This window comes from Peromyscus leucopus, chromosome 6 (genome assembly GCF_004664715.2).
Source record: "Peromyscus leucopus breed LL Stock chromosome 6, UCI_PerLeu_2.1, whole genome shotgun sequence".
Taxonomy (NCBI): Eukaryota; Metazoa; Chordata; class Mammalia; order Rodentia; family Cricetidae; genus Peromyscus; species Peromyscus leucopus.
Genome location: NC_051068.1, coordinates 64,120,652 through 64,143,846, shown reverse-complemented (window position 1 = coordinate 64,143,846; position 23,195 = coordinate 64,120,652). Strand labels below are relative to the sequence as shown.

At 42.4% G+C, this 23,195-nt stretch overlaps 1 protein-coding gene and 1 long non-coding RNA gene across 2 annotated transcripts in view; one reads left to right on the top strand and one right to left on the bottom strand.

Annotated features, from left to right (window-relative positions):
* Nucleotides 1–11,266, bottom strand: part of LOC119088177 — a 57,222-nt gene extending 45,956 nt beyond the window's left edge. The window contains exon 1 of the long non-coding RNA XR_005091774.1: nucleotides 11,157–11,266. This is a non-coding gene — a long non-coding RNA (uncharacterized LOC119088177). The remainder of the gene's footprint in view (nucleotides 1–11,156) is intronic.
* LOC114683154 (sperm mitochondria associated cysteine rich protein) lies at nucleotides 7,075–11,944 on the top strand. The gene is made up of 2 exons (XM_028857326.2): nucleotides 7,075–7,264; nucleotides 11,272–11,944. The coding sequence occupies exons 1-2, from the start codon at nucleotides 7,123–7,125 to the stop codon at nucleotides 11,694–11,696; spliced, it is 567 nt and encodes a 188-aa protein (XP_028713159.1). The 5' UTR covers nucleotides 7,075–7,122; the 3' UTR covers nucleotides 11,697–11,944.
* Nucleotides 11,945–23,195: the final 11,251 nt, after the last annotated feature.

Genomic DNA, 23,195 nt, shown 5'->3' with positions numbered 1-23,195 from the left:
CATACTCATCAAAGAAAAAAAAATCCACTAAGGATATTTCAATATTTCTAAACATCTATGCACCAAATGCAAAGGCACCCAACTTCATAAAAGAAACTACTACAGCTAAAATTGCATGTTGCCCTTCACACCATGATAGTAGGTGACTTCAGAACTCTACTTTAACCAATAGACAGACCATCTAGACAAAAACTAAACAGAGAAATGCTGGAGCTAAGTGACATCATAAATCAAATGAACCTAGCAGATATATCTAGAGCATTTCACACCCCCCACACACACACACACACCATCTTCTCAGCAGCTCACGGAACTTTCTCCAAAGTTGACCACACACTTAGACACAAAGCAAGTCTCAATATAGATACATAAAATTGAAATAATGCCCTTCATCCTACCTGACCACCATGGATTAAAGCTGGATATCAACAACAACAGAAACAACAAAAAGTTTACAACTCAGGGAAACTGAACGACTCACTACTGAATGAAAAAGGGGTCATTACAGAAATTAAGAAAGAAAGGAAAAAATTGAATTTAATGAAGATCAGAGCAAAATAGTCAAACCTATGGAATACAATAAAGGTAATTCTAATAATTGTAAGTTCATGGCATAAAATACCTATAAAAAGTGAAGATATCTCACATTAGTAACTTAGTATCATACCTGAAAGTTCTCGAACAAAAAGAAAAAATAATAACTAGATGACATATATAGTTAAAAAAATAAACTCAGGGCTAAAATCAATAAAATGTAAACATAAATAAACAATACAAAGAATTAATGAAACAAACAATTTGTTCTTGAGAAAATCAATACGATTGATAAACCCTTAACCAAATTAACTTAATTAATTAATTAGGTAATTGACAGATGAAGAATATCTAAATTAATAAAATTAGAAATGAAAAAGGAGACATAACAACAGAAACTGAGGGAATCCAGAGAATCCTAAGTACATACTTAAAAATCTGTACTCCACCAATTGGAAAACGTAAAAGAAATGGAAAGTTTTCTTGATATATACCACCTAACAAATTAAATTGAAATCAGATAAGCAGTTTAAACACATCTGTAAGCTAACCCCTAGCAAAATAAAAACAATAATAAAGGTCTTCCACCATGAGCAAAAGCCCAGGGTCAGATGGTGTCAGCACAGAATTCTCCCAGACTGTCAAAGAATTAACACCACTGCTCCTCAAATTATTTCACAAAATAGAAACAGATGGAACTTTGACCAATTCTTTTTACAATGCCACAATTATCCTGATACCTAAGTCACATAAAGACCCAACAAAGAAAGAAAATCACAATTTCCTTTTTGAAAACAGATGCAAAATTTCTCAATAAAATACTTACAAACCAAATAAAAGAACACATCTAAAAGATTGTCCACCATGATCAAATAGGCTTCATCCCAGAGATGTAGGGATGACTCAATATACTCAGATCAATTAATATAATCCACCATATAAACAGACTGAAAGACAAATGTAGCCATAAGTTTCTCAGGTCCCGCCCTGTCCCTTGGTCTGGATGAATCTCTCCCACCCGAATCTTGCAGCCACTGGTCCCAAGTAAACACACAGAGGCCTATATTTTCAGCATATGGCTATGCTTCTTGCTGGCTAACTCTTATAACTTAACTCAACCCACTTCTATTAATCTATGTATCGCCACATGTTCCATGGCTTTACCTGTGTCCCATTACATGTTGCTCCTTGGACGGCAGCTTGGCGTCTCCCCCCAACTCTCCTTTCTCCTCTCACTATCTTTCTTGGATTTTCCTGCCTGGCTCCATCCTGCCCTGCCATAGGTCAATGCAGCTTTATTTATTAGTCAATAGGAGCAACACGTATTCAAAGCATACAGGAAGATATCCCACAGCAGACAAAGCCACATGGTCATTTCATTAGATGCACAAAAGGCCTTCAATGAAATATAACACCGCTTCATGATAAAAAATCGTGAAGAGACAGCTGGGTGGTGGTGGTGGCACACACTTTAATTCCAGCACTCAGGAGGCAGAGGCAGGTGGATCTCTAAGTTCCAGGCCAGCCTAGTCTACAGAGTGAGATCTAGGACAGCCAAGGCTACACAGAAAAATCCTGTCTCAAACAATCCCCCCCAAAAAAACAAGAAAAGATAGGGGCTTGGGCTCCCATGGGAGGCCTTGCCTTCTTGTGGGGAGGAGTGGGGGTGGGTTGGGCTGGGGAGGCTAGGGGACAGGAGGAGGGAAGAGGGGGATCCTTGATTGCTGTGTAAAATGAATGGAAAATTTTTCTTCATAAAAAAAAGAAAGAAAAAATCCTGAAGATGCTAGGAATACAAGAGACATACCTCAAATAATAAATGCTATTTATAGCAAGCCTTAGCCAACATCAACCTAAATGGAGACAAACTCAAAATATTTCCACTAAAATCAGGAATGAAACATGGTTACTCAGTCTCTCTATACTTATTCAACATATATTCAATATAATACTTTAAGTCTTAGCTAGAGCAATAAGACACCTGCAGGATTATATATATATATATGTAATATATGTAATACATATGTATATATATGTATATAAAGTGTCTTTCTCTGCAGACAAAAGAAATCAGGGAAACCATACCTTTCACAATAGCCTAAAAAAATACCTTGGGATAATTCTAACCAAGCAAGTGAAAGACTTGTGTGATAAAAACTTTAAGATATTGAAGAAAGAAATTGAAGAAGATATCATAGGATGGAAAGATATCCCTTGACCATGGATCAGTAGGACTAATACAGTGAAAATTGTCATCCTACCAAAAGAATATACAGATTCAATGCAATCCCCACCAAAATTTCAACACAATTCTTCACAGAAGTTGAAAAGGACAATTTTAAACAAAAAAGCAGGGTAGCTATAACAATGCTGAATAGTGAAAAAACTGCTAGAAGTATCACCATTCCTGATCTCATATTGTACTACAGAGCTATAGCAGTAACAACAGCATGGAGCATGGTTTGGGCATAAAAACAGACATAAATCAATGGAATTGAGTTGAAAATCCAGATATAAACCCACATACCTATGGATACCCATTTGTTTGTTTGTTTGTTTTTTATAAAGAAGCCAGAAATACACAATACAGGGGAAAAAAACAGCATCTTAAAAAATGGTGCTGGTCAAGCTAGATGTCCACATTTGGAAGAAGCAAATAGATTCATATTTATCACCCTTCACAAAACTCAATTCAGAATGGATCACGGACCTCAACATAAGGCCAGATACACTGAATCTGATAGAGGAGTAAGTGGGGAATAGTCTCAAACTCATTGACACAGGAAATGACTTTCTGAACAGAACACTGATAGCAAAGGCACTTAGAAAAACAATTAATAAATGGGACCTCATGAAATTGAAAAGCTTCTGTAAGACAAAGGACATTGTCACTCTGATAAAGCAGCAGGCTATAGTACAGAATGAGAAAACATTTTTAACAATTACACACGAGCGCGCACACACACATATAAAAGAACTAAAAAATGGGCATCAAGAAAATAAATAAACCAATTAAAAATATGATATAGATCAACGTTCTGAAAAGAGGAAATATATGTGACTGAGAAACATTTAAAGAACATTCAACATTCTTAGTCTTTAGGGAAATGCAATCAAAACTACTTTGAGATTTCATCTTACGTCAAAAAGAATGGCCATGATCAATAAAACAAGGCAGGTCATGCCAGTGAGACTGTGGAGTCAGGGGACACTCATGTATTGGTGGTGGGAGTGAAAACTTGTGCAGCTACTATGGAAATCTGTGGACTTGTTCCTCACAAAGTGAGAATAGATCTATCTCAGAATTCAGCTATATCACTCTTAGGGCATATACCCGAAGGATTTTACATTCTACTGCAAAGACAATTTGCTCAACTATGTTCTTTGCTGCTCTATTTACAACAATAGCGAGAAATTGGAAACAGTCTAGACGTTTGTCAATGGATGAATAGAGAAAACATTGAAAGTCAGTAGCTCAGCACCCTCAAAACCAAGTTTTTAGCACAAAGATTTACTTGCTCCAGAGGGACAGAGGGCAGAGAACAGGAGACAAAGACTAGAGGATGAGGGAGAAGGGGAAGGAATATGGGAAGGGAGGAAGGGTATTTGTCCTGGGGGGAAGAACAAAGGACGGCCTCTGGAGAGAAAGGAGACAGGCGTGGCACACAGAGAAATGGCAGTTTATAAAGGTAAAAGGGGAAACTCTGTGTTAGGATGAGGTGTTTAATTTTAACTGGGCATGTTAATTAGATGAGCCAAAGGGGACTTTCGATTGCTGACTTCAATACTTTGATAACTGGACCATGGTAGTCAGCCTCAGGAAGAGGAAGTGGCCAAATAAGGAAACAGATATTGGTGGCTAGCTTTAGGAATGTAATCTAATGGTTTTTAGAAGGCAAAGGGAATGAGGGAGAAGGGCAAGGCGTGCCAGAGCCATGCTCACCACACTCAAATTGTCCAGAGTCCCTTCAAATGTGGGACATTTATATATAGAATATTACTCAGTTGTTAAATGAAATTATAAATTTTACAGGTAAATGATAGAGCTGGAAAAAAATCATCTCTAGTGAGGGAACCCAGCCACAAAAGACAAATATTTATTTATTTTTGTTTTATGTGCATGGGTATTTTGCCTGTATGCATGCCTGTGTGAGGCTGTCATATCCGCTGGAAATAGAGTTACAGGCAGTTGTAAGCTGCCATGTGGGTGCTGAGACTTGAACCCAGGTCCTTTGGAAGAACATCCAGTGGTGTTAACCACTGAGCCATCTCTCTGGCCGTGACAAATAATACATGTATTCACTTATATGTAGATATTAATTTTTAAGTATTTGATAAGCAAGCCATAATCCATATAAGCACAAAGGTTAGGTTTAGAGTAAGAGATTAGGGCATGGGGAAGGGAAGGATATTCTGAGGAATAGGAAATGGAGTATATAGTTATGGGTGAGTGGGAGGGAGAGAGACTAGAACAGGAGGATTAAACAGAGAAGGGGGGAAGTATAGGTAAGGAAGGGAATACAGAGAGGCACAGATTCACTCAGCCATCCTCAGAGAAGCTTTCTCCTGCAGTAGATATAGAACTCGCAACCAGACAATGTGCAGTTGTGAGAGACCTAATGGGATGTCTAAATCAAATCCCTCCCCTAAGGGCTCAGAGAACTCTGTGGAAGAGGAGGGAAAGATTTTGAAGAGCCAGTAAGAATGGAAGATACCAAGGAAACAAGCCTTCCTAAACACAACAGTACTGAACTCATAGAGTGTGGCAGTGTCTTAGTCGAGGTTTCTATTGCTGTGACAAAACATCATGACCAGAAAACAAGTTGGGGAGGAAAGGGTTTATTTGGTTTACACTTCCATATTGCTGTTCATTATAAAAGGAAGTAAGGACAGGAACTCAAGGAGGGCAGAACCCTGGAGGCGGGAGCTTAAGCAGAGGCCATGGGCAGGGCCAGGGTGGGGAGGTGCCGCTTATTGGCTTGCTTCTCATGGTTTACTTCTCATGGCTTGCTCAGGCTGCTTTCTTATAGAACCCAGGACCACCAGTCTAAGGATGGCACCACCCACCATGGGCTGGGCCATCCCTCATTTGTCAATAATTGAGAAAATGCCCTACAGGTGGATCTCATGAAGGCATTTCCTCAACTGAGGCTCTTTCCTCTCTGATCTCTAGCTTGTGTCAAGTTGATACACAAAACCAGCCAGTACAGGCAGCATGCTTGGATCTAAGCCAGAAGGGGTCCTAGTACTGAGAAGGGAAGTGGACACAAGCCCCCATCCCTAACCCAGAAGCTCTCTAAATTGATAACTGGTCACAAATGAAAAGCTAGTTTTCTCCAGTGGAGTCTCACTAAGTATACAAACCACACTTAAGGATAGGCCCCATACCCAGCAGTAAACAGTCAAAAGAAAAGGAACTCAGTGTTACTTTTGGAGGTTTTTGTGTTTCATAGTGTTTTGTCTGAGCTTTTTTAATTATGTCATTTTCTTATATATTATGGTTTCCAATTTTGTATTATTATGGGATGTGTGAGTGTGTGTGTGTCTCTGAATCTGTATGTTTCTTGTGCCTTTTCTTTGGCTCTTTTTCTTCTGTTTGTTTGTTTTGACCTATTCTTATTTTTTTTTTTTTTACTTTTAAATGCCTGTTTTTTTCTAATAAGAGAGAAAAAGAAAGGGTGTGGATTTTGGTTGGGTAGGGAGGTGAGGAGGAACTGGGAGAGGAGATACTGTGATCAGAACATAGTGTATGAAAAACTCTTTTCAATTAATAAATCTTTAAAAATTAAAATTAAAAATAAAAATAAAAACAGAATTTACTAATGGGAACTCAAATTAAACTACTTAAGAGACTGGGGTAACAGAACAAACAGAGTGAATGTAACCCAATTGTCTCCTACATTAGGTAATAAAACAGCACTTAGCTTCAAAATCTGCTACTCAAAGGATTGGGCTGAACTCTAGGAATATCAAAGTGAGTGAGAAGAGGCCCATGTCCCCAGTGTAAATTCCTCCGGTGGTTCCCATTGTCCCCAGGATACGATCTGAGCTTACTCATCCAAATCCTCAACACAACTTCTGTCTCCTGTACTTCCGTCTACCTTTCCTCCTTCCTCCTCTGACCCTGTCACACTGAGCTTTGTTGCCAAGTGCTCCTCTTCCATTTCTTATTCCAAATGCTTTTACATTTTCCAGATCTGAAATGTCTCTTGTCACACACTCCCATGTCCCATTTCCTATGACCAAGTCCCAGTAAACATGGCCTTTCCCAAGAAGTGCTTCTGACCTCCAGCCTGGTCTGCTGTATTCTATTTGGCTTTTTAAGATACAGTGTGTCTGACTAGACAACAAAATTTGTGCTTCAAACTTTTGTTTTGGGTGATTGGATGCTGTGAATCAGCTAAAGAACTGTTCTTTGGCAAAAACAGCTGAGAAGAGGCAGATACTTTGACCAGCAGTGGGCAAAGGTGAGCCAGCCCACTAGTCATAGAGTCTTGGGGACAGAATTATGATGTCATAGAGGAGCTCAGAGATTTGAGGAGAGGCAAGGGGGCCACTTGGCTCAGAAGACTTTGGCTTCTGATAGTCATGGACTCACTAGGCTGCTGAGGAAGATCCAGCATTTGTCCATCTGCTGAACCCATCCAGAAAACAACAGTTAACAGCAGAAGTCAAGAATGGAAATGGTGAACTAAGAGGAGCCTAAAGAAGAAGTGTGTGACCAGATCAGGTAATACACACAAGCCTTATCTTGTGGGTCTTCTCTCTTTCTGGCTTGTGTCTTCATTCATCACTTAATTAACGAGGTCCACATAATGTCATACACAATTTCAGTTGTTAGGATAGTAGTGAGCAAGATGAGGATATCTGTACTAATGAAACAGACAAGCAGAAAAGTCAGTGACTTATTAAATGCTAACATTAGCATTTGGTGCAGGAAGCTGTAAGAAAACTGAACCAATGAATCAAGCAAGTTCATTTAAGTGAGTGGTACTTTAAAGAACCTCGAGTTTGAATAGTATTTAGTGAGACACAAGGATAGAGACTAGAGAAGGATTCTTAAGACTGGGAAGGCATACAAAGATCCTAAAAACAGGTGAGTGAAATCTAGCAGCCCTCTGCTCTGAGCCAGCCTATGAAGCTTGACAGAACAGTGGCTGGAAGTGAGACAGGCTGGTGAGCAGAGGCCAGAAAGGGCAGCCCTACCAGGGTCTTAACAAATTTGGGTTCAGTTCAATCCTCAATGAAACAGAATAACAGAAAGATTTCAGAAAGTAGCTCTGGACAAGTGCCTTGGGTTTAAGACATTAGGCAGACTCCGGGGAGCCTGTGAGCAGCTGGCTTACGAAGAAGAGGTATGGAGTAGGGGAGAAGTTTATTCTGAGGGGAAGGCAGTGTGTGGTAGCCAAGGTTTTAGAGATAGGAGGCTTCAAAAATGGTAATACTCCTGGATAAAAGGAGGATCACCCCTCAGGAGGGGATGAAGGCAGCCAGAGACCCAGTTAGAGGATAACACACTACCAGTTGGCAAGAAGACATTGGCAACAGAGCTGGCTTGGGATAGAATCTTGTATCTAGGGTGACAAGACTGCTATGACTCCCTACGTCATAGTGGACTAGACTGACCCCTAACCTATTTGCCAGCTCTAACACTGGGGACTTGCTCTCCATACCCAACACAGGGATAATGGTAGGGGTGGGGTATATATGAAGATTAGAGCTCAGGGGCCCTGTATGGGAATGAGTTGCTGTTGTGGAAACAGCCTGTCTAGACCCAAATGAGTGGATAGATCCTAAGAAGCTGAACATCCAAGTTACATGGAGGCTCTGAATCCTTTAAGTTCATTGTTTTAAGTTAGAGAAAAGAGAGAAATGGAGTGAAAAAGGAGACAGGTAGAGACAAGAAGGCAGAGAAAATAAACAGTGGAGGAGGCTACCCTCAGAAAGAAAAGCAAGAGAAAGCAACATAGTCTTGTCTCAGGTTGGGGACCTTAAAGGACCAGATGCAGACAAAAAGGTGAAGAAACAGGTCCAGAACTTCCCACAGATGCTCACCTCAAAACTCACTGCCTAAGGCTCCATGGCTCAAGAGCAAGTACTTTGTACAGGATTACACATACACACACACACACACACACACACACACACACACACACACACACACCACACACCACACACCACACACCACACACCACACACCACACACCACACCACACACTTCCTGTAAAATAGCTTTAAGCCAAGGTGATAGAGACCCAGGCACTCCTCACCCCTTCCTGGCTGACCTAGTGTCTATTGCTATGCTGTGTGTCTTGTCATTTTCTGTTTGTTTGCTCACTGATGACCTCAATCCTCTGGCAAGTCTGGGCATTGCTAGGCAGATCTGCCGCCTCAGCCCCTTTGTGGCATCTCCTGTCTAGGAGGGAGGGACTGAATGACTTATCCCACCCTTACCCCTTAGGAATGCTGCACCAGGATCTTCCTCCTGCCACAGAAATAGAAGTTTCTTACCAAAGGACAGGGTCACAGGATTAAAGACCTAGCTCCAAAGGCCATACCCCCTTCCAAATGGAAACAGCCCCCTGACAGTTCAGCTTCAGCATTGAGGATGTGGAGGGTTGAAATCCAGCGAGTTAATACTCCCTTCCATATTTTCCTCCCTGCTGCCACTGTGCTCCAGGAGATTCAGAGTATCCCTACGATTTCCACTGTCTACATCCAACAGTATAGATCCTCCTAGGCACATGCCAGGGGCCTTCTTCCCATAGTGAAAGCTGCAAAGTGAGGATCAGAAAGTTGAGAGAGACCAGGTAGGGCTAGGCAACAGCTTGTCAGAAAAGTCACTGTCTCCACAGGGTGGAGGCAGCAGCCACACCTAGACTCATTGGGACCCAGTTCGTCAAGTGTAGACTGGAATTAGGTCCAATCCCCAGATGGAAAAGGATGAGCCTAAGAACCTGACACCCATCCCCCGGGACAGTCAAGGCCCTGTGTCTACTATGAAGTCATAAAGAGAGGTTCTCATGGCAATGTAGGCCATCTCACAGATGGCTCTAGTAACCACCTAATTCAAGACCTCTGTCCACTTCCAGGGCTTTCCAACTAAGGTAAAGATAATCTCTGGTGTGGATTTGAAGCTTCTGTCCCTGAGCTCCTACATGTTCAGTACAACAGAACAAGAAGACAGTCCAAGTATTGGGGAAAGACAAGGATTGGAACACAGATGGAAGGGTCCACTGCAGGAGACCAAAGCCTCCTTTAGAGCAGGCACCATTGGAGAAGGCCTCACCCAGCTGCAAATCCTAATGAGAAATTGTAATTAATCTCTATTTGATCCAGCTGGCAGGCACTGTCACTAACCTCACATAACTTCCTTCTTTCTTTGTATCACCATGATGAAAGAGCAAGCACACATACATACGCGCATACAGACAGACACAGACACACACACACACACACATACAGACACACACATAGACACAGACACACACACATATACAGACACACACACACACACACACACACACACGAATATTCATGTATTCAAACACACACACACACACTCGAATATTCATGTATCAATAGCTGGCTGCATTTTAAAAGCTAGTTTGTGCCAGAGGTATTCTTAAACATACCTGTGGGTGCCACAGGTTGGGAGGGCGGCTGAAACTTCACCTAGGCAATCACTGCTCCAACTCCCACACCTATCTTCCTCCGCCTGGATGACACGCCTCTGAGAGGCCTGGCACCTACCACCCATCATGGATGTGTGGTCCTGTACTAGAGACATGACAGTGGTTCTGATCAGCATTCCCTAGGAGGCATAGGAAATGTACAGGGCTCACACATAGGAAGTGACTTAAGGATCCTCCTGAGAAACTTGCTTGGCAGGAGGCGGGTCAGTTAACTGAAACAAAGAGTTGTTTGGGATTTTACTATTTACCAAAGAATAAGAACATTGCCAAAATTTTGAATGGTTGAGTTTGAGGGCCCCTCCAAGGTCTAGTTCCCTCCTCCTCACCCCCCATGCTGCTGCCTTAGAAAAGAAATAATAGCCTGGAGATGTGAATGGTGCCACCTGAGCCTGGTTCACAGAGTTAGGCTTGACACTGCTGCCTGCAATGCCTGGGGCAGTGCCTTATGGGTGTTCACTTGCTGCCACTAGACACTGGCAGTAGACGGCCTGTGTTTCAAGGAGCATGGAGTGATCCAGGACATTCAGAAAGGGAGTGATGGCTGGTGGCTCTGAAAATCCTAACATACCACATTTAGATCTGAATAGACACACGATCTGGGGGGAGATGGAATCCATTTTTAATCCATTTACAAGCTACTTAGATGTCTGGACTTCAGTCGTCTTCATATTTAAAGTGGTATATAAAAATGCTCAACTTTTACACTGGTACTTATTAGATGAGATAAAGCTTATGACGTGACTCAGTCAGCCTAAGAGTCTCTCTGCTCTTCACTAAGAGACTTAAAGCAAATTTATTACATATCTGTAACTTTACATTCTTTACCTGGAACATGGCTGCCTAGTAAGTAAGGAACAGACACATGGATACCTGCAAAGGCATGGTTGGGGACTAGCTGTGGCTTCTGAGCAGTCCAGCACTACTTACCAAGGTCTTAGTTTTCACCCTGAGGACTCAGACCAAGGAAGATCAAGGAAGGTGATGATGAAGGCAGGCCTCCAGACAGTCTTGTCATTCAACTATTCTTTTTTTCCCCTCCTAGGAACTTCAACTACAAAGAAGATGAGTGACCCATCAAAAAACAACCAGTGCTGCCCGCCAAGCCCTCCATGCTGCCCACCAAAGCCATGCTGCCCACCCAAACCATGCTGTCCGCAGAAACCTTGCTGCCCCAAGTCTCCGTGCTGCCCACCCAAATCCCCGTGCTGTCCGCCGAAACCGCCCTGTCCGTGTCCGCTGAAACCCCCGTGCTGCCCGCAGAAATGCTCGTGCTGCCCGAAAAAGTGCACATGCTGCCCGCAACCTCCGCCTTGCTGCGCTCAACCCACCTGCTGCTCTGCAGACAGTAAAGCGGAGTCGGATTCTGATGCCGCAGCTGGCCAAAATCAAGATAAGGGCTCTTCAGGGCAACAGTCCCCTCAAGGTGCTCAAAGTGCATCCTGGAACCAGAAGAAGCCCAACAAGTAGACTGTCTCTGACACCATGCCCTTCTTCAAAGGGTGTGGGATTTACTACAAGTTAGGCTAAGGAAGGCTGATTTAAAGACGCTGTTTTCACACTAACCAACAAGTCCACCCAATCATAAACGTACCTTTTCCATCCAACCATAGGCTACTATTTGCAACTGGAAATGGAAGGTAGAAAAGGCTGGAAACATTTTGCCTAGTGATCCTGACATTTAGATAGCATAGCAATAAAAGAGCAATAAAAAAGAACATTGTCTCCTTTCTTTCATTTACATATGAAGCCATCTCACCACTATAGCCTAATAGTAAACTGGGCTATATATATATATATATATATATATATATATATATATATATATATATATATATACTGGGCACATTTTATATAATATTATAAGGGCTGTAGAGACAGAAAACGCTTATCACAAGGTACAAGGCCTCCGCTGAAAACAGGGTAAGACCAACTCTCTCTGGGTTTTGGTTGGTAGGTTGTTTTTTGCTACCTTGGCTTTGAACCCAGGGCCTTATGCAAGCTAAGCAAATTCTACCACCGAACTGTAGTTCTGGCTTGTCTTCCTAAGTGAAAGTGCTGTATCCTGCAGACCCCTCCAGTCCTAGGTAAAGGGATGGTGGCTCACTTCCAAACCCCAGTTCTCTGGAATGCTTTCGTAGAACATTTGGTTCTAGACCCAACAAACCCCCATCGTGCCCTTGAGATGACTGCAGTGCCCTATCACACTTTGGCAGCATCAAAGGTAGAGAACTCAGCAAAGTGCTGGCGGCAGCAGGTGAGGCCTCTGGCGTCATGCTGGCTCTGGGGCACCACGGTCGCTCCAGAACAAGCTGCTGTACATCTCCAGGCTGTCCTCATACTTCAAAAAGGTTTAAGGCATAAAAGGGACAATTCATTTAAAGTATGAAACAGAGTCTGACACAGACCTGGTTCTTCTCACACTTCTGAGGCCAGGTCCCTACTTCACTCCAAAAGCCACTGTAGTAAAGCAGTTTTCTCTCAAACACATTTCCATTCATCTAGGAGAGCAAGTAAGACACAAAATCATCTATAACACATTCAACGTCCATCTTCAATGCCTTTGGGGTACATACAACTTCCCTAAATCATCCTCTCTGCATTTGCTTCCTCATGCCCCTCCTCTCCCAGCAGGTTTTTTGGTTTTGTTTTTTTGTTGCTTTATAATTTAATTTTTCAAAAGTTTTTCATAAAATTAATGTTGAGAAAATTATTCCTTCAAACTATGCTTCCCCATAAGCTTCTTATGTGAGGAAGCACAAACCACAATATATACTTTTGTACATATGATGTACACACGTGAAATTCCTTGGGCCTTCAAAAATCAAGCACGTTTATTGGTAACAGTGCACCCACAAGGGACATTTAGTCTGTGTAAACTGTGTAAACCTTCAAAACACAAAGTAGGACAATACACTTCAGTAATTTCCAAAGTCTTTGACAGTGTTTGGGTCAGGTGGTTCTGAGAATATGATCTGGGTTGGTGAAATCTTAAGGACAGTCTATAAAGAAAATGTAAGTATACACAAGTATCTTTGTTATGTTAAAAAAAAACAGGCAAAGAATGACATACAAATAAAAATGGAGGTTATCATGCTATGTGAAATAAGCCAGACTCAGATGAACACAAGTTCTTATACACACACAGCATGGAAACTGTAGGTGACCATTTGAATTAAAGGAGACCAGTAGGAGGGGATAGAAGGGAAAAAATTGATGGGGTGAATATGAGTAAAATTATATACATTTAAGAATATTATTTTCTATACTAACTAAAAGTATTTTTGGTGCTCCAAGGTTCCCCTATTTCAGGGTTCAACAAAAAGCCCTACATGTCCATGTAGTCCAGTTTGTTTACCATACTAGTGTGAGCACTGCTCCCGTTCACAGTTTAGGATGCAGGGTAGCCTCTTGCAGGAACGGAGACAGCAGGTTCCAGGGCTTGCCACCATACCCAGGATGATGAGGATGGGAGAAGACCTTGGTAGAGCTAGCCACAGGATCTGGCGCTGTGGAGGAACAACAGAGGAAAGCCCTTCACTGCCTATCCTGGGAGATCAGGCTGCTGGGCAATGAGGAGGAAGAGGCTGGCCACAGCTGGGAAAACTCCATTCCTCACTCCAGATATCAAGTGCCACACCCTGACACATAGAACATCCCAGCTCACACCCAACACAGCCTCCCCTCGAGGCTGAAACGATGTGCATTCCTCCATACCCAGCTTCTGCCACTTCCCACAAGTGTTCCAATATTCAAGCAAGCTATTGCATGTATCAAATGTTCATTTCCAAATAGTCATTCCTGATTAGAAAATTCATCAGCACATGTATATACCCTGGTTGATGAACATTTGGTTCCTTTCCAATGTTTGGCTGTTACAAAGCTCTTATGGATCTGGGCAATCTCTGGGCAAGCTCTTATGGACACAGGGCTCATCTCTGTAGTGGAGGCTGAAAGCCCAAATGCATATTGTGTTGTACTTTGGGGGAAACTGCCCAACTGTTTCCAGTGTGGTTGGGTACTTCATATCTTGTTAGAATTATTCTGATTGTTACACATCTTGATAATATCTCATACACTCAGATTTTTGAGTTTTTGACATGATCTGGCACGGATGTTGACTTTAATTTTCATTTTCTTCATGATAGACAACACAGAAAATCTTTCCTTTTTCTCATTTGTCTCCATCTTTGGTGAATTATACACAAATGTTTTACCCATTTTATGGCTTATCAATGAATCTGAATGTCCTTTATCAGTAAATAACTTGGATATGTTTTCCCAGGCTGCAACTTACCTTTTTCACCTTAATAAATTTTCCCCCAAATAAAGAATTCTTTATTTTGAAAAGAGTTTGAATATAATTACCACACATGGATAGACAATATCAGTCACAGAATATATGAGTTGTTAAATGAAAACTTCAGCAAAAGGCACAGAACACCTCCAGAGGTCTTCAGAACAGTACAGGCTGCTGTTAATTGGCCTTGCTTCCCCATCATTATTGCCTGGTAAGACACTATCCCTGAAGGTACAAGTATAGAGAATCAATCTCAAACAGATGAGGACATGTTACCTTCTGCCTGGCTTCCATAGTACCCAAAGATGCTATGAAGGCTGCTGAGAGAAGAAGGATATCAGTGATCTTACCCAGAATTCAACACTGCATATGACAATACCTCTCTGCCTGGCAAGATGTGCAGTAGTGTCGCATCTGTTATAAGGTAACTGACTGATCGGATTTGAAGTCTGCTCCATCGGAGGACATTTCATGCCTGCTACTATAATCCTAGTCAGAAGTCCATGGCTAAGAAGGTCATAAGCCTGGGGGCAGAACCTCCTATTGTTATTTTGATAAGTGGTCATGCTGTCAAGTTGCTTTCTAAATATTATCTTTATACCCATAGATCTGGGCTGCTCTCAACCTTGGTCAGAGAAGCTTCTTTTTTCCTTTTTTCACTAGGTAACAATACAAAGGCACATAATTGATGAACATACTGAAAAATATGAGACTGATCATCCCTGAATGTATAATTTTTTTAACTACCTTTCCCTCCCAACCAAGGCTCATCTCCAAAGAGGAGGCAGAAAGAATGTGAGAGCTGTAGCAAGTGGAGGAGTGCAATGAAATGCTGTCTTTTAGACATGGCATGACATGACTATCATCTCATCAACTCAGGAACTATGATTACCTGTTCAACTACTTAACAAGATCAAGCCAACTAAAATTCTGGCATAGGGAAGGGAGATGTTCTTTAGGCCCTACCCCTTAATGAAGTGCTATTGATAGCTATTGATAATGAGGTGCAGTTGATAGGTGCTGAGGGAGAAAGAGTCAGTCTGAGAGTGTTCCCACTGGCAGGTTTCCTGTACTCCAGAGAATGGCCCTGTACCCATGCACATAATGGTGATACCAATTGAACTTAGAAGAAGGAGGACAAAGAGGACGAGGGAGAGGGAGAGGGGGAGGAGGAGGACATGAAGTTGGGAGGGAGATACATTGAGCAGAATGGAAAGAGGAAAATGGGGGATGATTATGATTATATACCATTGTATACATGTATAAAGTTCTGAAGAATAAAGAAAAATGTAATTAAGACAGAGTTCTTAGTGTTGGTAAAGTCCAGTTAACTGTTTTCTTTTATGACTCCTGTGATATATGTAAGGAAATTTTGTCTAATTTCAGAACACAAGGATTGTCTCCCTTGCTTTCTTCTGAAAGTTAATTTTTGTACGTGGTAAAAAGTATGAAGAGTGTTGGTAAGTAGGCTAATGTTGATATCCAGTCATTCCAGCACTATTTGTGAAAGACTATCCTTTACCAAATTGCTTTGACATCTTTACCCAAAACAGCTAGTCATGCTTATTAGAGTTTCTTGGTTGTATGATTTCCCTATAGTAATACTGTTTTACTTACTCTAATGTTACAATTTTTAAAGTCATGGGAGGTAAACAAATGTGTCATTTTTCTGACTTGTTATGACTATCCCAGATTATTTGAATTTTTATATAAATATTAGAATAAACATATCAGTTGTTATAAAAAAAATAATGCTGTTGGCTTTAGACTGACTGCTATAGCACATTCTGGTCTGTCAGTTATGGCTTCCTGGTTAAGTATGAACAGAGTTCAGAAAAACTAGAAGAAAGCAATAAGGGCCAGTTAGTCATTTAACTGTTTCTCTTTACAGCATTTTTTAATTGTGGCCTATCCTAATGTGCCCAGACTCTTTGTCTATACTGTCTCTTGATTCCACTCCAGCTTGACTTTTCCCTTCCGTCTACCTTAGGCTACTTTTCTCATTGCTGTGAAAAAATATCTGAAAAAAAATTAAGGAAGGAAGAAAGATTTTATTTTTGCTTACAGTTACAGGTTGCAGTCCATCATGATGAAGAAGTCACAGCTGCAGGAACATGCAACATCTGGTTATACTGTCTTATAGACAGGAATCAGTGAAAGACTGAGTGCTAAGGCTCAGCTCTGCAGTGAGTAGCTGTTCCAGCTTTGATCTGGAAGGACCACCCCCACTGAGGCTTCGGTAACTGTCACGCCTACAAGGTGGAGCCAAGAGAGGACCCTTGAAGACCCAGGATCCAGATAGGATGGCTCTCTTGGTTCCTGGACCCTGGATGCTGGAGGTAGACAGAGCAGTGTTCTCCAGAGAGCACTGCCAGACTGCACTACACCTTTCTCAGACCCTGTTACCTATCCCTTCACTTGTAAGTTACCCCACAAAATAAACCTCCCTTTTAACTACGTGCAGTTGCCTTAATAATTTCACCAATATCCAGCACCTGATTGGCCAGTAGCCAGGCAGGAAGTATAGGCAGGACAAGGAGAGAAGAGAATTCAGAGAAGTCGGAGGCTAAGGAGAGAGACGCTGCTAGCTGCCATGATGGGAAGCAACACGTTAAGATACTGGTAAGCCACGTGGCAACTCATAGATTAATAGAAATGGGTTAATTTAAGATATAAGAAGAGCTAGCTAGAAGCCTGCCACGGCCAAATAGTTTATAAGCAATATAAGTCTCTGTGTGTTTACTTGGTTGGGTCTGAGCAGCTGCGGACTGGCGGGTGAGAGAGATTTGTCCTGACCTTGGGCCATCCAGCAAGACTCTAGCTACACAGCTCCCTTTTCTCCTTTTCAATAAGCCCATGGAATGGTACCACCAGCATTTAAGGAGGGTCTTTATCCCTCAATTAACTCAATCTAGATATGTACAGCAGTTTTTATCCTAGGTTATTCTAGAGCCTGTCAAGTTGACAGTCAAGATTACCCATCACAGGTTGCCTTTATAAGGTTGCCAACAGGTTCCATGTTCCCTAACACAATAGACATTCATTAAAATTCATTTTAAAAGATTTAGTAAGAGTATGTATATTTGATGGTACACAATGTGATCATTTAATCTTATGTGTACATTGTGAAATGATTGCCACATTCAAATTAATATCTGCATCACCACCCTTGCTGTACCTGAGATATTTAGCACTTACTCACAACTGGGCTTTGTGCTACTTGATCAACACCTTGTTTCTCCTACCCACTAGCCATAGAAATCATTGTTTGAGCACCACTTCTATAAATTTGACTTTCTTAAGCTCCACATGTATCTATTTTTTTCACAATCTGCCCCATCCCTTTCAAGCAACGGTCCAACTTCTTTTAGGACATTCCATCTATCCATCCTCCTGCAGTGTTCCTTAAGTCAGTGCCTGTTATCTTAGTTTCTCTCCATTTCCTTGACTGCCTTCACAGCTCCTTGACAACTTACCAGTTGGAATACTCTTCCAGCCTCTTCCTTCTTCTGTTAATATTCTTCTGTTGGTGATTTTGCTTTAGATAATGACTTAAAATAGCATTCACATTCAGATGCTTTATAATGTAGGTCTATATCAAAAATCTCTTTCTGAACTCAAGGTTTATACCTCTAAGTGTCATGTGATGACTGCCTGAGTGTCTAGTGGGCACCTCAAACTTGGCCTGCTCCAGAACTCACAACCGAGAGTCCCTTCACTCCATTAATGATGGTTCTATCCTATGGTCATGCAAGGCTAAAATGTTTGGATCATTGTCGACTTCTCACTTACAGCTCATCAATTCCTTCTGTCGTCAGACATCATCTGTAATTTGACTAAATTTTGTTTCTATTGATACCACCCTGTTTCTGAGACATTGATAAATTCATACTGTTGCCTCTTACAGCTCTAGCTGCTTCTATTCTTACTATGAAGATACTTTCAAAATTAAGTCAGACAGTGTCACAGTTCTATTTTTTCTGATTTTAGCCACTGGAAAGCCAAAGTTATTTCACTATTTCCACTCACTATCCACCTCCACTCACTCCCTCAGCCTTGTCTTACTCACACATGCCCAGTCACATCAGCCTTCTTGCTGGTTCCAGAAGATCTTGTCTAACATTGTTTGCTTCGCTGTCTCCTCCTCCTCCTCCTCCTCCTCCTCCTCCTCCTCCTCCTCCTCCATTTAACCTGGTGCTGACTTTCTTATCTTCAAGTTCTTGCTGTGACTATTCCATCTAAAGTCTCTCCCCATCCCCTAGACTTTATAAGCTTCACTTGCCACATTTTCCCACATAGGATGTTAACAACATGTAAAATGCTGTAAGTGCTTGGTCTATATTTATTTTACTTATTGCTGACCTGCCATAAAGGAATGAAAATTTTCATTCACTAAAGATGTTTAGTTTAGTTTAGTTTAGTTTAGTTTAGTTTAATGCTAGACTATGAGTGCCTAGAACACAGGTACAAGAATGTTATCAATCAACAGCAGTTAATAAAATTCAGTCACTAGGCAGAAGTTGGAAAAGGTATTTCCAGGAGAGAGAACGGGATTATAAATATGCAGAAGTAAAGAAAGGCAAAACAGAGACCTAGAGCTTAGCCCAGGCTTTCCCTGACTCCCAGTGCCCCTCTTGAATCTTCGTGCCATCCTTTGTGAGCCAGGGGGTCATCCCCTTAGCATTCTCGGTATAGTAGGAGGTGGTTCAGGGGTGACTTGGCCTGAGGTTCCTGGTAGAAGTGCTAGGGTGGGGTGGGAGAAGAGAGAGTTTGGAGCAAAGCAAGCAAATACTTGTCTGAGAGAGGAAGCTTGATTCACCACACCCCATGTAACCCCGACCTCTCTCCTCCTGACTGCTTCCCTCTATGCAAGCTTTCTAGTAAAACCTGAATGATAGGAAAACAACCTTTTAGCTGGCCCAGCACTTTCAATCTGCCTGCCAGGCAGCCAGTAATTCTGTCTTTTTCTGTCACAGCCCTGGGTGCCTCTCCAGGGGGAATCTATCACGTTAAACGACATCTCTGCTTCAGGAGCTGAAGCAGAGACCTGGAAGCAGAGATCCAAACTCGATCAATCCACTTGCTCCTGGTGAGATTGCTGGCAAGTGAGATCAGGTGCTGTGAAATCAGGGCTCCTCCTTTGTAATAGGAAATGGATTAAAAGAGATAGTAAATGAGAGTGGATGGGATAAACAGTCTTGGAGGATTTATTTCCTATGAATGTCTGCTAGGGACACTTTCTCAGCCCTGGGTCTGTTTCATGTAGAACCATGTAGGGTCCAGAGTACTCCCTTGGAGTGGTATTGAGTTACAACCCTCTCTGTTACTAAGCCTGTCTCTTTATCGGGCCAGAAGTTCCTGAACCAGGCTTCTTGAGGGCAAGTGTTGTATCTCCCCTTCAGCCTGGGAAGATAAGCCAGGGCCCTCTGACATGCATGGGACCTAGGGACCTATGCTCAACCTCTTGGCTGCATGACCTGGTTTGAGAAGTGTGTAAATGAGTGGGGGAGGAAGGTTAATAGGCAGGCTTGATTTGGTGCTCTGCATCAGAACGACTCATCTGGAGACCAAGAGTCTCGGATGGCTTCGTGACAAATCATCTACAAATACAGAGAACAAACAGATAGGGTCAGGAAAGGGCCAGACTGGGACACATTCACCAGAGACTCACCAGGCCCAAAGTGAGGCAAGGATGCAGCTCCTACTCCAGAAACAAGTATGATTTCTAGACCTCCTCCTTACCGTGCACACTCATACCTCTGACATGGGTCTGAGTGGCTTCTATAGCCACTCTCAGGAGTAATTTTGAGAGCAATTAACCAGTCAGGAGGCAGCTGGTGCAGGATCAGGTGCCCCCTGCACATACCCTAATTAGCAAGAAGGAAGTGATGATCTAGAACCAGGCCCCAGCCTAGTGCTGTTTTTGTCTGGCACTTGAAGACTCTTCTGGCCAAGGAGGCTGTGTAACTGGACTCTTCTCTGACCACCTTTTTCTTTCCACTGCTGTGCCCCTCACCCATTCTCTCCACTTCAGCCTATGACCACTCCCTGTCTGCTCTCTACTACACTGGACCCCTCCCACACCTGATCCCCTGTCTGTATACACACACCCTGAAACCTTAATCACTGTGGGTCTTATCTGATCTACCATCCCCATTCCCTCATTCCCTCTAGTTGATACAGCCCTTTCTATTCTTCCCTGACTAGGACTATGCATACACTCCTCATTCCATTGTCTAGATTCTTTTTCTGTATCAAATCTTAATCCCAAATCACTAGTTCCCCTCTGCCCACATAGGTCCCAAGGTCCCTCCATGTTCCATAGGAATACAAATCCGTTTTAATTTCTTTATTATCTCAATGGGAGCACACAAGGCTTCATTAGAGAAAGAAAGATGATGTGGTATTCTATGATGTACTAATTGCCACTTGGGACCCAGTAGTAGGCATGTTAGATAAATCAGAAAATGAAAAGACAAAGACTTGTTTGCTCTGATACAGTTTGTCACTTTAGAACCTCATGATATTTTGTTGGCATTGTTTTGTTTGGTTTGGCTTCTCATTATTTGTGAGACCAGCAAGAAGTTTATTATGTAGCCTGAGCCTGTCCTTGAACAGGTCCTCTTGCCTCTACCTATAAATTGCTGGGATTATGAAAAAGGCATGCTACACTATGACTGGCCAAAGCTTCATGATTTTCAAGAGAAAAAAATGAGAAAATAAACCCTGATGATCTTTAAAAATCCTGTTTCCTTAAAATTCTCTCCTTAGGCATGTAACACACTACATGAATATCAACCCACATGTGTAATGACTCCAGACAAGAAAGCAGCCAGTATCCTGGGCACCAAGCATATGCTAAGAACACACATTGTCTCACCAAATCCTCACAGGAATTTACAGAGGTGCTTGGATCCTCCTTTTACAAACACAAAGCTTCCAGAGAGTGGGGTGCCAGCCCGGGTTTTCTCTTGGTTGGACTAGGTTAAGATACAGCACCAGAGCCATAAAGGAATGTAGCTCCCTATCCTCAGGACCAACAAGGGTCTTTCCAGGACCCAACATGCCAAGGGTGTTTGGGCTGAATGAGAGCCAGACAAACTAGTACTTTCTCCAGAAAACCCAGAATTTATCATGCTATTGATAAATGCTTGACTTAAGGGCTTGGAAGATGTCTCTGAGGCATATGGTGAAACCTGACATGCTGTTCAACTCCTATCGAGGAGTCTGATGGGGAAAAGATACCTCAGACCACAGCCAGGGTGTCTGGGTTCCAGCCCTATCACAGACTCGCTGTAGACCTTGGACAGCTCTTACGTCATCCTCTTTTCAAACTTCATTCCCTATCTGTCCAGAAGAGGATGGACCTCCAACAGAGGAGATGCTGCAACACTCTAAACCATTCAAAGGAAAGTTTTTACAAATTAACTTATTCTTTGACAATCTCATATGTTCTGGTCATACGCATCCTTCCACCTTCTTTTATCCTCTTCTAACTTCTCCCGCATTCTCTAACCAAGTCTTCCGCCCCATTTCTTTCAGCTGGAAGGAAAACAGTAGCGAATCTCCTTTCCACTCAAAGCACCAGTCTCTCATTCCACCAAATCTCTTTTCTTCCACTACCAAAACACCAGCCATGCCTTTGTTCTTCTTGCTGCCATCAAGGGCAGAACTGGGAATGTCCCTCCATAGCAACTGGATTCAAACTTGATTCAAAAGAAAGGGCCAATACTAGAGGCCAAAAGTGAGGATGAGAAATTCACCAGGCCAATTTGGGACAGCTAGATGAAGGGATACAGCGCAAAGCAGGTCAGTTCATGCAGGTGCACCCAAAAGTCCAGAAAGAAAGATTCATCCTTGGGTCCATTCAGGGTCTCATCTTTCCCTCAGACTCCTCTCCTGAGGACGAGAAGGGCACAAGTGTAAACAGGGTCAGATTCAGCAGGCAGTAGAGGTAGATAAGAAGACTCCATATATATAAGGAGGCAAGCAGGACAGGTTTCAGAAGGAGGGATGATATAGGAAACAGTACCCTGAGGACCAGAGGAAAGGAGGTCAGCACCCTCAGAGATTCTCTACACTAGACAACAGTAGACAGATGCTTCATGGCCGTGCAAATGGGAATATGAGATTCTTTGGCCCAAACCATCTCCCCAAGACCATCTGCCACCATCTTCACAAGATTAGCAATTCATGAAGAGCTGTTCTCAACTGTCCTCCAGGGCAATAGATTTCCATGAATAATCCTTCTGGATCCCTTCCTACACCCCCCCCCCATAAATAACCAACAATTAAAACAGGCTTCCCTAAAGGAGAGATAAATCAGACATTTTCTGCCTCTAGAGGGGAAATGGTCAGGCTCTAAAAGGGCTGAGAGAGATCTGGGTCAAACACTCTCCATGGGTCATGGGAAAGCTCACATTCATTATACTGGGCAAGGCTAGTCAGTTTCTTGGATTTATCACAAGGATCTGAGACTTACAAAGTATAACCTACAAAGTCAGTTATACAGTGTGCTGAAAGGATTTGCCTTACACACATGCATTCACAGTTTCTAAATGGAGCAAGGGTAGAATATGGGGCCTCTAAGCATTAGAAGTCCGGGGTGTCCTCAACACCTCCCGAAACTACACGCATGCTTCTAGGCTCCATCCTCTGCCCTCCTTCCC